Here is a 17,118-nt window from a genome sequence, read left to right as displayed (position 1 = left end):
GGTCATTTTCAGTTCCGAGCACTGCCCTTTGGTCTCACCACAGCCCCCAGGGTGTTTACCAAATGTTTGGCAGTCGTGACTGCTCACTTGAGAAGTCTATGATTCCAGGTGTTTCCATACCTAGACGACTGGCTCCTAACTGCCGCCTCCAGGCATCTACTCTTGGAAAATTTAGCAGCCACTATAGCACTGGGCAAATCCTTAGGCATCACCTTCAATTGGTCAAAATCTGTATTGCAACCATCTCAGCGTATTCTGTTTATCGGTGCAGAAATAGATTCAAGGCAGATGCGAGTCTATCTTCCTGCAGAAAGGATCGCGACGCTTCAGTCTCAGGTTCGGGCCTTAATCCTCAGACGTCGTGCTCCAGCAAGAATGGTCCTACAACTGTTGGGTTCCATGGCAGCCACCATTCTTCTGGTCCCCTTGGCAAGGTTGCACATGAGGATACTTCAGTGGCTCCTCTCAGTCCAGTGGTCTTATCAGGACCGCCCCTCAGTCACCGTGATTCTGATCACGGACACGTGCAAACAGGATCTTCGTTGGTGGCTTTTATCCCCCAATCTGAATCAAGGGCGACCCTTCGTTCCCCCACTTCCCTCTGCCACGCTGACTACGGACGCCTCCCAGACAGGGTGGGGGGGTCATTATCTGGACAGGTCGGTCCAAGGCACGTGGCACCCCGACGAGAGTCTTCTTCATATCAATATCCTGGAGATGAGGGCGGTGCTTTTAGCATTGCAAGCACTACACGATCACCTCCCCCAGGGTACAATTGCCATTCAATCCGACAGCATGTCGGTAGTCTGGTACTTAAACAAGCAAGGAGGAACCAGGTCCTATCCCCTTTGCAGAGAGGCCATGAGAGTATGGGATTGGGCGATTGCTACCAAGCGTTTTCTAAGGGCAACGCACATTCCGGGGAAATCCAACGTGATAGCCGACAGACTGAGCAGAACTATTCTCTCCCCTCACGATTGGTCCTTGAACAACAGAGTGATAACACAGATTTTCACAAGATGGGGAGTCCCCTGTTGCGATCTCTTCGCAAGCCCCCTCAATGCGAAATGTCACCACTTCTTCACTCTGACCCCAGTTTCGGGGGAGACCCCCAAGGACGCTCTAGTCCACGCTTGGCCCTCCGGTCTGCTATATGCCTTTCCACCGGTTCCCCTTCTCCCCAAGGTGATTCAGAAGGCGATTCGCTTGAGAAGCAGAATGATATTAATCGCCCCATACTGGCCTCGCAAATCTGGTTCCCTTTCTTCACAGGTATGCATTGGAGGGTCCTTGGTTCCTGGACCAAGTTCCGGACCTTTGACTCATCAGTCAGGACAACTCCATCAGTCCCTCCATTCGTTGAAGTTGACAGCCTGGCTACTCCTCTTCCAACCATAATTAGGAGCCACTCTTTGGCTCCTGAAGTCATACACATCTTGTCTTCGCCCACAAGACTTCTACAAAGAAGATATATAGCAGTAAATGGAAGAGGTTTGCTATTTGGGCCCAACTCCGAGGATTAGACCCAATGACAGCCTCGTATCAGAAGTACTGAAGTTTTAGCCTCCCTGTTCCAGCAAGGTTGCTCAGTATCTACCATCAAAGTACAATTGGCTATTTCCAATTTTCATGAAAGTGTGCAACCTCCTTAATGAGCAACAAGCTCTGTAAAGCCTTTATTAAAGGAGCTTGGCTTTTACGACCCCCACTTCGCAACCTGCACCTCCGTGGGATCTGAATGTGGTATTAGGTGCTTTAACCTCACCACCCTTTGAGCCGGCAGCAACCTGTGATCTGAAATTCCTTTCTTGGAAAACTGCCCTTCTAATTGCTATTACTTCAGCCAGACGGGTTTCAGAACTTCAGGCTCTATGTGTTAAACCGCTTACTTGGTATTCCACAAGGATAGAGTATCTCTTAGGCCAAACCCATCTTTTATACCAAAGGTTTGTTCTAATTTCTGTCTACAACAGTCCCTGGAGCTACCGGTCTTCTTTCCCAAATATTCCAATAGAGCTGAATATACTTTTCACTGCTTAGATGTGCACAGGCAATTACGCTTCTATTTGGATAGGACACACAAAGCACGGAAATCAGATCAACTGTTTGTGTCCTTTTCGATAATAGATTAGGCAAAGCCGCCACTAAAGTCACTATTGCCAAGTGGATCAGGGACTGCATCACTCACGCTTATCTCATCTCAAACAAGGAGCTCATAGCTCGTTAAAGCTCATTCTACTAGAGCTATGGCCACTTCGCAGCCTTTCATTCCAAGCTCTCTATTGGCGACATTTGTGCGGCTGCCACGTGGACATCTTCACACACCTTTGTTTCTCACTACAAATTAGATGTGGCATCCAGGGGTCGAGCTTCCTTCGGTTCCACAGTTCTCAGGAGTGTTTTCCAGTGAGCCACCCGGGAATTAGGTGCTAGGGACGCTGTCCCATTTGTAGAGAATGTAGGCGAGATAGGATCACATTACATCTTTTAGTTATGTACTTACCATGACTTTAGATGTATGGGATCCATCTCGCCTACATTCCTAATAACCCACCCTCCATCCCCCTGCCTTGTAGACCAGGAGAGACCGGACGATCCGAAATTGATCTTCTTTCCTCTCTTGAAAGACCTGAGTATGTTATGACAATAGTATGTCTCTGTGAACATGAATGCGAACAAACAAGATCTAGGGAAGTAGCGGTGGTGCATCCTGGGATATGAGGTGACTCAGCCAATAAGAGACTGCGTTCTATTGTATAGCGCCGAGTTGGAGCCGAGGATCGGCTCCGAACCCATCTGTAGAGAATGTAGGCGAGATGGATCCCATACATCTAAAGTTATGGTAAGTACATAACTAAAAGTTTAGACATACTGATCTCCGTCCTTCCTTGTCTTCAAAAGGAATTTCTTTAGTGGTCCAGGGCATGTGCTCTAAACAAAGGGAAGCCCTTCCGTCTGCCTCCTGCCTCTCAGATTCTAACCAAGGATGCCTCAGATTATGCTTGGGGAGCCCATTTTCAGGGCAGTTGTTTGCAGGGCCTTTGGACAACGGATCAGAAGCACCTGCATATCAATTTAAAGGAAATGTTAGCCGTTCAGAAAGCTCTATTGGCCTTCAGGAATCTTTTACAACCAGGACAACTGTTAATACGGACAGACAACACCACAGTTATGTGGTACATAAACAAGCAAGGGGGATCTCATTCCTACCCCCTTTGCAGACTAGCCATGGATCTATGGAACATAGCTCTAGCTTGCAATCTGGATCTTCAAGCTCAGTTTCTACCAGGAAAACAAAACTTCCTGGCAGACAGTCTGAGCAGAAATCTTTCGGATCCACACGAGTGGATGCTGGACACCAAAATATTCAGGATGATAACAGCAGTCTGGGGATGTCCTCACATAGACCTCTTTACATCCCATCTCAATCAACTACAGACTTTTTGCACCAGGACTTTCCACATAGAGGCTTGGAAAGTGGACGCCCTGTCATTCAGTTGGAGGAACCTCTCAGGATATGCCTTTCCACCTCTTCCTCTTCCACGGGTTTTATTGAAGATGAAACAGGACAAGCCCAAGATGATAATCTTGCTGGCTCCAAATTGGCCTCGGCAGTTTTGGTATCCAACTTTAAAAAACCTATGCCTGGACCCCCCTTGGGTTTTACCTCAGTCTCCGAACCTTCTGTCCCAACATCAGGGTCAGGTTCTACATTCTCATGTCAGAACTCTCAACTTGGCGGCCTGGTTAATCCAGGGCCTTTAATTTCTTCTTTACTGCCCAAGCAGGTTATGAATGTCATTTTAGAAGCCAGACTTCCTAGTACTAGAAAATCTTATGCAGTCAAATGGAAAAGATTTTGTTCCTGGATGCAGGCTCAGGATTCTGATCTCTTCTTCCAAACATTACTTTAATTTTACTTTGACAGATCTCTTACATAAGGGTCTCTCTTTTTCTTCCATTAAGATACATGCCTCTGCTATTTCTGCTCATTATAATACAGACCCTCCCATCTTTTCCCACCAGCTCATGCGACAGTTTCTCAGAGAAGCTAAGAACTTAAGACCTCCTAGATCTCCTCCTATTCCTGCTTGGGATCTCAACTATGTTTTGGAAAAACTAACCTTGCCTCCTTTTGAGCCTGCTGCCTCTTCTGACATCAAGTTTTTATCTTGGAAGACAGCCATCCTGTTAGCTCAAACCTCTGCCAGGAGATTTTCAGAGTTACAAGCCCTTATGGCTGTGGAACCTTATATTATTTTTCATCAAGACAAGGGTATCTTTGAGGACTAATCCTACATTCATGCCTAAGGTGGTTTCCAAAGTGGCTTTAAATCAAACTATACACTTACCAACCTTTTTCCCCACTCCTCAAAATAAAGGGGAAAGGATCTTACATTCCTTGGATGTACACAGACAGCTACATTTTTACCTGAACAGAACCAAGGACATCAGAAAATCAGAACAATTGTTTGTTTCTTATGCTTCAAGTTCCCAAGGTAAAGCCATTTCAAAACAGACCATTTCTAAATGGATTGCTCATGGAATCAGATTTTGTTATTCTCACCATGGAAAGCAAATCCCAGGAAGTATTCGGACTCATTCCACCAGAGCTGCTGCCACTTCTGCGGCCTTCCTCAGGGGAGTTCTTACCAAGGACATTTTGGAAGCTGCAACTTGGAGTTCAGTGCATACTTTTTCAAAGCACTACAATCTACCTCTCTACTCTAAGTCTAGGGCTGGCTTTGCCTCTGCAGTCTTCCAGGGCCTTTTAGCCGCCCCTTCTTCATTATGACCACCTCCCTTTCTTTCAGCTTTGGGATTCTACCCTACAGTCATGACTGCAACAGTGAAACACGATGAACATAGTACAGTTGTGTACACCTACCATAAATGTAGATGTTCGAGTGTCTTCACTGTTGCAGTCTGGGTTTCCCTCCCTCCAGTCCCCTCTTATTTTTTCCTTTGTGTATTTCCTTTTTTTCACCATTCTTCTGAGGTGTATTTGCAATGGTTATGGGACCCTTTTCATTTTGGGACTCCTGACATCTGGGGCAAGAAAAACTGGAGAAGATGGCGTCGGCTGTCAGCTTGTACTCCTGGCGCTCTGACGTCAGGGAGCATGGTTGATCAGCCGACGCCGGACCCAGACTTTGGGATTCTGGCCGACCGAGGGCTGCCTGCCGGCAGGGGAGAACCCTACAGTCATGACTGCAACAGTGAAGACACTTGAACATCTACATTTATGGTAGGTGTACACAACTGTACTTTCCACCCAGTCAGAGTGAGGCTGCAGCTTTAGAAATAAAGAATCTGCTAGAAAAAAGAGCCATCAGGCACATCCCCCCAGACCAGTCCGGGTTAGGCAATTACTCCAGGTTCTTTTTGGTGTCAAAAAAGACGGGAGACTTAAGACAAATTCTCGACCTTTCTACAGTAAACCTCTTCATTGCCAAGGAGAAATTCCGGATGGTCACTCTTCAATCCATTCTTCCCCTAGTGCAGGAGAACGACTGGATGTGCTCCATAGACCTCAAGGATGTGTACTACCACATTTTCATGGACAGGTGATCCAGGAGGTTTCTCCGCTTTCGGTTGGGGGCCAGTCATTACCAGTTCAGGGTCCTACCATTCGGCCTCACCACAGCCCCCAGGGTGTTCACCAAGGTCATAGCAGTTGGAGCAGCCCACCTGAGGCTTCAGAGAATACAGGTTTTTCCTTACCTGGATGACTGGCTCCTTGCCGCCCCCACCAGACATCTACTCTGCTCAGCCAGGGATTGCTTCCTGCTCTTAGCCTCCCAGTTGGGGATCACTATAAATTACAAGAAATCATCCCTTCAACCAGTTCAAGTCCTGGACTTCATAGGGGCCAGAGTAGACGCGCTTCAGACCAAGGCCTTCTTGACGTCGGACAGACTTCGCAGCTTAACCCTTCGTGTTCTAGCACTCCTTCAATCTCCAGCCCCATCAGCGGAGTTGGTCCTGAGAGCCTTAGGGTCCATGGCAGCAGCAGTCCACCTTTCGCCCTTAGCTCGCTTGCACAAGAGGGTCCTCCAGTGGACCTTGCAGATCCAGTGGTCCATCCTTCAACACCCATTGGACTCTCCGATCCCCCTCAGCAGAGTTTGCAGAAATTCCTTCATATGGTGGCTCCAATCTGGAGAGCTTCGGGAAGGACGACCATTCATAATGCCACAACCCCAAGCCACGGTAACCACGGACGCTTCTCGCCATGGGTGGGAGGGGCATTGCATTGGCAGAACTGTCCAAGGTACGTGGACTCAGACAGAGACCGTTCTAGCTCTTCATGCCTTTCTCCCTCCAGGGACTATTGCAATTCAGACAGACAACATGTCAGTGGTCTGGTACATCAACAAACAGAGGGGGACCAGGTCTTACCTTCTTTGCCGAGAGGCTATGAGAGTTTGGGATTGGGCGATATCCATCAACTGTTTTCTGTTAGCGATGCACATTCCGGGTCGGTCCAACATCCTAGCGGACAAGCTGAGTCGAACTACCTCTCGCCTTACGAGTGGTCTCTGAACCCCTTAGTAGCGAAACAGATCTTCCGCAAGTGTTGTCAACCTTGCTGCGATCTCTTTGCATCTCCTTCAAACGCGAAGTGCAGCGAGTTTTTCGCTCTGATTCCCCCCCCCCCCCCTGGGGGAAAGCCCCAGAGACGCTTTAGTTCATGCTTGGCCATCTGGTCTTTATGCTTATCCTCCTCTTCCGTTAATGACAAAATTTTTACAGAAAGCTTGTCTGTTGGGGAACAAGATTATCTTCATAGCCCCATTCTGACCTCGTCAAACCTGGTTCCCGTACCTACGGTCTCATCTTATAGCTCCTCTTTGGATCTTAGATCCCATCCCGGATCTGATTTCTCATCCTTCGGGATTAGAAACTCTGAATCAGGACGACCTCAAGCTCTCAGCTTGGTTGATCCAGTTCCATTAGTTGCCAGGACTCCTGGTATCTCGTCTGCAGTTAGATCCATCCTGGTAGCAGCGCATAAGCCTTCTACCAGGAAGGTTTACAACAGCAAATGGAAACGGTTTTCCATTTGGGCCTCGCATAGGAATTTGGATCCTTTCATTGCTCCCATTCCAGCAGTGCTTGATTTCCTATCGCATATTTTTCAGCAAGGGGGCAGTTCTTCTACTGTAAAGGTTCAAATGGCTGCCATTTCCCATTTTCACATTGGAGACAATCTTAGTCCTTTAGCTTCGACTAATGTTTGTAAGACCTTCTTGAAAGGCACCTTTCTTTTGAGACCTCCTATTAAGAACGCTGTTCCCCCATGGGACCTAACTTTGGTCCTTCAGGCTCTAACTGGACCACCCTTTGAACCTGCAGCTTCTGTTAATTTAAAATTCTTATGTTGGAAAACTGCTTTCTTAATAGCTATTACCTCAGCTAGAAGGGTGTCAGAGCTACAGGCCCTTTGTAGTAAACCCCCATATCTTGTTTTCCATAAGGAAAGAGTCACTCTCAGGACTAACCCTTCCTTCTTACCTAAAGTGGCTTCCGAGGCGAACATCAATCAGTCCATTAATCTACCAGTTTTCTTCCCTAACTATCAGAATAAAGGGGAATACAAACTTCATTTGTTAGATGTTCATAGACAATTGCGCTTTTACCTGCACAGAACAGCTGCCTTTCGCAAGTCAGAGCAGCTCTTTGTTTCCTTTGCGAAGCCCTTTTGGGTAAGCCAGTGTCGAAGGTGACTCTAGCTAGATGGATTTCTCACTGCATTTTGCTCTCATACAAGATATCTGGTCTGCCAGAGCCCTTAGAGGTTCATGCTCATTCTTACCCGTTCCATGGCTCCTTCTGCTGCATTCTGTTCAAGAGTTCCCTTGGATGACATTTGTTCTGTGGCTACTTGGGCTTCCTCTCATACCTTTTATCTTTCATTATAAATTGGATTTAATATCCAGAGGAAGGGCAGCTTTTGGCTCTGCAGTGCTCCAGAATATCCTTCCTTGAGGACCTCCCAAGTTTTTGGTAGCTGGGGACTCTGTCCCACAGGTTGCTGATCAAATGAAGTTAACTACTTCAGATAAAGAAGTTATGTACTCACCATAACGTTTCATCTGAGTAGGTAACTTCATTTGTCAGCAACCGACCCCCCCCTTCCCCCTAACCTGGTTCTTTGGTTATCTGAATCATAGATTGATTTCAGCTTTTGGTATTCATTAGGTTAGGATGTTTGAAGTTGCTGTTTTGTCTTGGTGAAATTGTATAATTGGGCAAACGCAATTTGAGGACTGGAAGGAGGTAGCAAGGTATTATGGTTAAGGGGAGGAGCTTGGAGCTCGGATCTTTAGCTTGGAAAGCTGTCGGATCCGATACCCACAGGTTGCTGACAAATGAAGTTACCTACTCAAGATGGAACATTATGGTGAGTACATAACTTCTTTTTCATACAAACATGTTAGGATTTGAAAAACAAAAGTATGCTTTCCTGGAAGAAAGGAAGACCAAAAAAAAAAAGACAGATTAGCAGATGAGGACACAAAGTGGAAGAAAACTACTACAAGACTAAGATATTCTGCCGCAGTCATTTGACATATGTCTGGTGAAGAGTGATTTATTTGGGCACAACAGTTATTTTTTATTCATTTTGTTTGCATTGTGTACTTATTTTCAAAATGCACTGCATACTTATAAGCTTACTTGAGCATTGTCTCTCAACTCAGAGCACTTTTTTGTTTTTTTTTGTTTAGGATGATGATTTTGTTGCACGGGATGATTTTGACGATGCTGACCAGCTACGAATAGGAAATGATGGCATATTTATGTTGACCTTCTTCAGTAAGTATAGCAGTTCAGGCTGTTCATGAGACATTTACGTGGGTGTACATTTTTGGCTGTTTTTCAGTCCTACAAGTCATGGAATTTCATTTAGTTTGCCATGCTAGATTTTAGATGATGACATATCTGAGCTGAATTTGTGGCAAGACTGTTTTAACTATGGTTATATGGTTATGGTCTGTGAAAGAAAATATTAACCTTGATTTATTATTTAAAAATCTGACTTGATTCTTGGAGGTCTGAACTGTAAATATCAGTTCTGTGCAAGGACTAGAACACAGAGAGATGCCTGTAGAAAACCACCAGTAGCTTTTAATAAATGAGTTAAGTGGTTTTGTCTAATAGGCGAGTAGGCCGACTTCAGAACATAAACCTGAAACAAATACAGTTCTATTTAAAACATTTTTAAATGTCACAATACCAGCTTGCCCCAATAGAATCATCATATCAATATTCCAAGGATAATTCTACAGAATATTTTATTGGACAAAAGAGCTAAAGTAATTTATTAAAGGCTTCTGATGGATTTCTGTAGACATGTCTTTGTTACTGGTTATCTTGATGTACTAACGTACCTGTGGCTGATCTGAAAAAAGACTTGTACCCAATCAATATTAGTTTATGGTTAGATCTGTGCCTCTGTGCCTATACCCGTATATGCACACACACGCTCATACATGCATACACACACACACACACACACACACACACACACACACACACACACACACACACACACACACACACACAGCATGCCTTATCTTCAGATGACACATTAAACCAAGGCCCCATCTGCCAGAGCTGGTTGTAGCTTAAGGTAGATGTAGGAGAGACTATGGCACCCATCAAAACAGTAAGGGGATGTTCTTTGGTGCCCTGGCTAAATTTACCCTAGTCAGTATGAATACCACCTCTCGTCTTCCATGAAAAGATGCCATTGGCCTAGTGGGACTAACTCTGTAAACGAAGTGTAAATGGTTAAATCAATGAATTTGTTGCAAAACTTTCAACTGTATTTTTTCTACATTGGTGGAGCTGCTTGCAAATAACTTTTTTGTTGGAATTATTTGGCATATTTGCATAAGCGCCCATTGTTATCTTTGTTGTATGGCACCAGGGTTGCCAGACGTCCCTACTTGGGCGGGACTGTCCCGAGATCAGCAGCCTGATACCGAGTCCCACCCTGCCGGTTTAAATCCCGGCCAGCCTCCGCTTTGTTTGTTTTTTTTTTGATTGTCCCGTCTACCTGGCATACGGGCCAATCAAAATTGCTAAACACGGAGCTTGTGTTCTGCATTAAACAGAAGCTCCGTGTTTAGTGATTTTTGATTGGCCCATATGCCGGTATACGGGCCAATCAAAAATCGCTAAACACGGAGCTACTTGTGTTGAATGCGGAACTGCAATGCATTAAACACGAGAAGCTCCGTGTTTAGTGCAGAGCTACTGAGCGGGCTCAGTTCTTTAATGTGGATCTGTGTTCTGCATTAAAGACTTTTTTTTTTTTTTTTTTTTTTTTTTTTTTTTTGCCATTTTGCCATGAGACCTTCTTTTTTTTTTTGTCCCTACCTGGGGGGCTGGAAATCTGGCAACCCTGTATGGCACTGTCCAGCAAGCTGAGACTGGCTTTTTTGCAAGTATCTTTTGCTGAAATAAAAGTGTTTACAATGTGTCCTGTGATCAAGTTAGAGCTGGTAAGTAAAGCAAATGAGAGTGCTTGGATCCAGATACCAGAGAAGACGTGTTGCTTGGCTGATATATCTGTTCACTAGGAACTCCAGGTTTTTTTAGTTATTGCTTAAAAACATGAACTTTCTGACTTTGAATCCTGTGCAAAGATGCTGCAATCATACCTGATGGTAATATATAGTTTGCTTGCATGATTTATTATGGCTTACACCAGATGTGATACTGTGGTTGATAAAGTTTATGAATCAAAACCGTGTAAGAAACTTCTGTGTGGAAGATTTTCAGTCCATATATCTCTAGCTAATCAGTGTATATAAATTAGATCAGACAATAGCAGTAGAAGTAGCAAGCTTAAAAACTGCTAAGTAGGGCAGGACCAGCTCGAGTGTCACACTGATGGGAGAAGGGATGTGAATTTAACATGTGTACCAATAACAGTTATTTTACAGCACAGTAAACCACTCCCTTGCCTGATAAAAAGTATGTATATGTTTAGAAAGCTTGTGAGGAAACTATTACTCTGTTTTTGTTTTACTTGGATCGCTTGTCTGTGTACTTATTTTTTTTACTTAATACGGTTTTAAGTTTGCTACTTCTACTACTATTGTGTGATTTGATTAGTGTACAGTGATTTACTAGAGATATATGGATGGAAAATTTTCCACACAGAGAAGTTTCTTACACTGTTTTGTTTTTGGACCCACTATAATTGTTTAGTGGGTTGTTTGAGACTTCAGGGATACCACGGGGATTACTTGGTTTTTAAAGTTTATGCATCCAAACCACTACCTCTTCTTTTTCTGAAAATTGAAGTTAGCATTCTCATTGGTGTGAAAAATACTTAGTGTTTCTAAATTTTCTAGTCATATATAATTTTAACCAACAGTACATGCCAAAGACACATTGCTGTATCACTGTTAATGGTTACTGTCATTTTCTGCCTGCCTGCTGTTTTTTTTTTTCTGAGTACAAGCATGACATTGAAAGCAGTTAGAATGATGTAAGTTCATAAGCTACTAAACTACAGTAATGTCTTACAGAAGGCAGCGTCAGTATTTTGAATCATCTTATTACTTTTGTCAGGCACCTTAAAATTATAAGTAAACAAGAATGCCCCACTACTGAGCAATGCTTAATGAGAATATAACTTTGTTGTGTCTTATTCAGTGCTGTTTTGTTGAGATATTCAGAGCAGCATATTGTTTGTTTTTCAGTGGCATTCCTGTTTAACTGGATTGGATTTTTCCTGTCATTCTGTCTTACGACATCTGCAGCTGGTCGATATGGAGCGATCTCTGGGTTTGGCCTGTCACTCATTAAGTGGATCCTTATTGTCAGAGTAAGCAGCAGCTGTTCAAAGTTTGCATTGTGTGTGTTAGGGGAGTACCATCACGTAGTTAAAATTAATTTAACTACAATAGTGCTTGGTTCATAGGCAAGTACTAAACTAGTTGCTGTTGTGGTCAGTTTTAAAGCTAACCAGTTTCATTCAAAGGTGAGAATCAAACCTTGCATCTTATGTCTGTGAGGTAAGCACTGTTAACGATTTTGCCAAACCCATTTTCTGCAATAGGTGAGATGCTGCTACTTCATGCGTGATGCTGCTACTTCATGCGTTTTGAATTTAATGTCAAGCATCTGTTAGACATTGTTCACCATCTTTGTTAGAAAAATTTCTTCATCACTCTGTTTGCTTTTTTACAGTATGCACTCATACTTGCAGAAGCGCACACAAATTTAGCTGGAATCCTATAGGATTTCTTTCAGTGAAATGCCACTTGGGTCATTCCTTTTTCTCACTCGTAGAAGTGTTGTAAATGTAGGGTTGCTTTGGCAACAAGATCTTATTTCCCTACTCACTGACCCATTTGGCAATGTGCAAAAATGGAATATTTTCATAACGGGAGGAGTGTAAAAAAAGTGTTATGATAAAATGTGATTTCTGAGAGGGGCTGTTTTCCGGTAGTTAGTTCCCAAGCTGTCTGCTTATTTTGTATGCATGAAAATTTCTGCAGGAAATAAGTGCCATCTGTCTTTCTGTGAAAGTAGACAATTTGTTTGAATTTTTGTGGAAACCGTTCTGACTGATACAGAAGTCATAATCTTGTTACATTTGTGCATCTTGAAATTTGATGTATTTTGCTTGAATTTCTCCTTTCAGACTATATTGTCTTTCCATTGTCTGCCCTGTTGTGTTGAATGTTGAATGCATCTTCCATGAGAGGAACATTACTGATTCTTCGGCACATGACATAGGGTAAATGTGGGTGTTTTGATGTTGGTGCTGCTTTTCCTTCAGCACACTGGCCCACTTATTGTTGGTTGTGGGGGGGTCATTAATTTTCTCATGTTGGTGCGAATTGAGGTAGAGAGCAGCTGTGATCAGATGCTTCACATTTTTGCAACTTCTCTGGCATCTGCTTTAGTTTATAAAACCAAGGGACTGTGTACTGGACCTCAGAAGATGAGATTTTTTCCTGCTGTAACTGAAATTCAAAAGTAAAGTGCAGTTTTGTTTTTGTAAAAGAAAAAATGAATTTCTGTGGAGTGTGAACTCCTGGAAGGGAAGAATGAAAATCATTATTTCTACTGCCTGCAAGCTAGATTGATCAGCTTTTAACATGCAAACCCAGGTGGCTTGTTAAAAAATGTAGTTCAGCTGTGATGATGGGGAGAATCCCATTTCATTCCTGAACTAAGAGCTGATGCATGTCTAGAATTTACTGTGGCATAGGATGCAAGGCAAATTACATTCTCAAGAGGAAGGTCATGCCTCTTCTCTCATTGTAGGCTGTGTCTGGGGCAGTACAGCATCTCTGTGGTTTTCTTTATTTAGAAGCTGTTGGAAGTACTCTTCTCATCTGCCTTGGATGTCCTGTGGACTGGTAAGCAGGTTGTTTCTGGCACGCCTTATGAAAGGTGTCAAACTATCTTCATATTTATGCCTTTGCCTTGCACCCTGATGTAGATTTTGTGCCGTCTGCGGAGTCAGTTTCTAGAAGTTGGTAGAGTGCCTGTAATGCCTTGATGATGATCTTGTTTCACTGTTGAAGTCATCACACTTGGGCTATCTGCCTGCAGGTAGCCCTTAGTCGGCCCGAGTACCAGACACTTAGTATTTCTGTGTCGGTTGCTGTCACTTCAGGACTGACATCAGGTTGTCAGGGGTATATAAACAGGCAGCTGATGCCATTACATCAGTCTTTCTTGCCGAGGAGCCTGAAGCAGAAGCAGTTCGCACGAGTGTTGGTTGGCCACTACCTGAGTTTTAGTTTCCGATTCGAATCATCTTGAAGTCTTCTAAAGCTAAGTACCCTGTTGGGGATCCTTTTTTCTTGCTCTAACCGATGTCAGAAAAAGTTAACCATTGTCTCGCCTGTGGAAAACAAATACCACACAGAGATTTCCATTCTTACTGCGTCACCTGTTTTGGCTCAGACCACAACGTACCTCGCTGTTGGTTTTGTGCTTTGTTCCACATCCGAACTATTTGTTGTCGGGCTCTTATTGTCACTAAATACTTTCACTCTCTATCTCCATATTCCGAAATGGCTTCAGTAAGCCATCCGACTACCGATCTTCCGAAAAAACGTAAGGATAAAGACAGAGACAGACTGCACAGGTCCAAAACTGCCAACGCTTGTTAAGCTAGTCGCCCGTTTGCCAGTACTCAGTGAGGCGCATTCGCAGCCCCTGATGCCCGCTTTGATGGATTCTCAGGCCACTACCAAGACCCGTTTGGAGTCCGGTATGCCGCGAGACTCTTCTTTGACTATGGAAACTGCGGGTGTCTCTACCTTGGATGGGTCCAGTGCTGCTGTGCAGGCACTGGCTTCCGAGGAAGTTTTTCACATTACCGATATTCGACACAAACCGACTACTTCTTTTGCGTCTTCAGTTCTGTCTAAAACTACCGAGTTTCAAAGGCCAAGAGTACGAGCTACGCCTAAAAAAACGATGACCCAAACTCAAGCACCTGCTTCCTTGCCACAACATCAAATGCTTAAAATGGCAGAAGACCTGATTATGCTGATTAGGGGAAGCTAGCCTTCCCCTGCTAAGAGATAGAGACCTGTCCCCAGCAGCTTTAACAGACCAAGAGTCCGACGACTCTGAGGTTTCTGATTTATGAAGACATGCCTTTATCTGCTTATGAGTATTCAGATGCAGAGGACTCCATTCCCTCTGCTTCCCCTCCGGAAGATTTTTCTTTTGGTGAAACGCTACATACTTTGAGAGCATTTCCACTGGGAATGCCAAAATTATCCTCAGTCCAAAAAGAGACTCAGCGAATTTTTAGATTTGCCACAACATAGACCTTTAGATATCCCTCCTGTTCTGGATGTTGTGGATGATGTCTTTATGGAATCCAGTCAAAATCCTGATACTTTACCCCCTCCTCCATGGAAACCAGACCGGTACTACAGAGTCCCTGACTCTCTCAAATTTCTTTTCAAAAATCCTACTGCTGACCCAGATGTCATTTCCCAGGGGCCTAAAGGTATAAAAGCAACTACAGCTAAGAATCCCACCCCTTCGGACAGGGATTCCTGAGCTTTAGACAGATTGGGTATAAAAAGTATACACCTCTGCACCTCTCGCCATTAGGACATTGAATTGCGAGTTTCACATGCTGAAATACCAGCAACATATTATGGAACTTGTTAAACAAAACTGTGCAGAAAATGAAGAATTACAGGACCTTATGCATTCTGCAAGCCAAGTCAGCAAGCATACCTTGCAATGTGGCTTTGATGCCCTAATAGCATCTTGCAGGGCAGCAGTCACGGGTTCTGTACTGAGAAAGCAAGCCTGGCTTAAGGAGCAGACCTTGCCAGACCATGTCAAATCAAAATTACTAGACGCTCCTTTGAACAAGGGCAATCTGTTTGGCACCAAAGCAGAAGAGGTTCTAAAAAAGATGGAAGAAAAAGCTAAGTCTATGCAGACAGTCAAAGATTTTTTGCAAGTGCAGCCTCCAAGATTCAGTAGGCATTGCCCCTTGAAACATTGGTCCTTTCCAGCTCCCTCAAGGCCATACTAGATCCAGGGGAAACGGACACCCCAGATTACAGTCTTCGGGTATGCAGAGATCTAAGAAATGGAGTACCTCCACTTCTAAAACAGGGAGTGCTAAGCCACCCCCTTATGGAAAGATTTCACAGTGAATCCACTCCTCACCTCTGCCCAATTGCTCGTGCCCCTAGGAGGAAAACTTGCCTACCATGCAAAAAGCTGGACCTCCATCACCAAAGACCGATGGGTCTTCAGCATTGTATTCCAGGGGTACAAATTTTACTTCCACTCACTGCCAACCCCAAAAGGGTTCCCAGACTTTTCCTCCAAACCAGTGGGCAGAGGCACAAAACCAAGTTCAATCCCTGCTCTCCATAAGGGCAATTCAACCTGTTCCTGCAGAAAGAGATAGGTCAAGGATTCTATTTGACTTTTCCTGGTACCCAGAAAAGAGGGCACTTGACGCCCAATCCATGATCTTTCCATTCTAAACACCTTCCTGGTGGTACCAAAATTCAAAATCTAACCCTTCAGCAGCAGCTTCTTATGCTGTCCAGAGATGCCTAGTTAGCCACCCTAGACCTAAAAGAAGCCTACCTGCACATCCCTATCAGGGACTCATGCAGGGAATACCTACGTTTCCGGGTAGGATCTATGCATGATCAGTTCTCTGCACTTCCCTTTGGCTTATCCACTGCTCCCAGAGTATTCACAAAATGCCTGGCTCCAGTCATTGCCTATTGCAGACGGATCAAAATTCAAATTTACCCGTACTTGGACGACTGCCTGGTTCAGGCAGACAGTCAGGAAAAGCTGTTGCAGCACCTGACATTTGTAAAGAACCTTCTGACCTCCCTGGGGTACACTATCAACGAAAGGAAATCAAAACTAGTCCCCAGTCAAAAGATTGTATTCCTGGGAGCAAGCTTGGACACAGCATCCCAGATGGCATTCTTTACTCCAGAAAAACAAGCCTATCAGACAAATGACCACCAGAACCCAGCTATCCACACAGGCCCTAGGGTTCATGGCCTCTTGCATCCTACTAATTCCATATGCATACCTTGTCTAAGGACAGAGTTTTTTTGGTGGACAGCAGCATGCAACCACAACAAAGGGACTTCCCTTTACTCAACTCCATGCTGCCCAGACCCTAACCACAGACGTTGTCAGACTATGCCTGGGGGACACACCTAGACGACAAGTGCATTCAAGGCCACTGGAGCCCATCAACCAAAAAGAGATGCTAGCTGTTCAGCATGCTGTAACAGCTCAACTCCATGCTGCCCAGACCCTAACCACAGACGTTGTCAGACTATGCCTGGGGGACACACCTAGACGACAAGTGCATTCAAGGCCACTGGAGCCCATCAACCAAAAAGAGATGCTAGCTGTTCAGCATGCTGTAACAGCTTTCAGATCCCTACTGTCACCAGAACCTGCTAATAAAAACCGACACCACCACACTTGTGGCACATCAACAAGCAGGGGGGAACCCACTGCAGGCTAGCCATAGCCCTGTGGAACACGGCCTTGGACATGCATGTTCATATGTAAGCTCAATTGCTGCCAAGCAAACAAAATTCACTGGCA

The 17,118-nt window shown here is 44.4% G+C and overlaps 1 protein-coding gene across 1 annotated transcript in view; it reads left to right on the top strand.

Moving 5' to 3' along the window:
- The window catches only part of NDFIP1 (Nedd4 family interacting protein 1), a 753,142-nt gene that overhangs the window by 397,985 nt on the left and 338,039 nt on the right, over positions 1 to 17,118 (top strand). The window contains exons 4-5 of the mRNA XM_044069282.1: positions 8,733 to 8,820; positions 11,724 to 11,848. Of these exons, the coding sequence (XP_043925217.1) occupies positions 8,733 to 8,820; positions 11,724 to 11,848 (213 nt within the window). The remainder of the gene's footprint in view (positions 1 to 8,732; positions 8,821 to 11,723; positions 11,849 to 17,118) is intronic.

The sequence above is a fragment of the Protopterus annectens genome, chromosome 4.part0 (genome assembly GCF_019279795.1).
Source record: "Protopterus annectens isolate FY-2018-M chromosome 4.part0, PAN1.0, whole genome shotgun sequence".
Taxonomy (NCBI): Eukaryota; Metazoa; Chordata; order Ceratodontiformes; family Protopteridae; genus Protopterus; species Protopterus annectens.
This window is presented reverse-complemented; position numbering and strand designations above follow the sequence as displayed.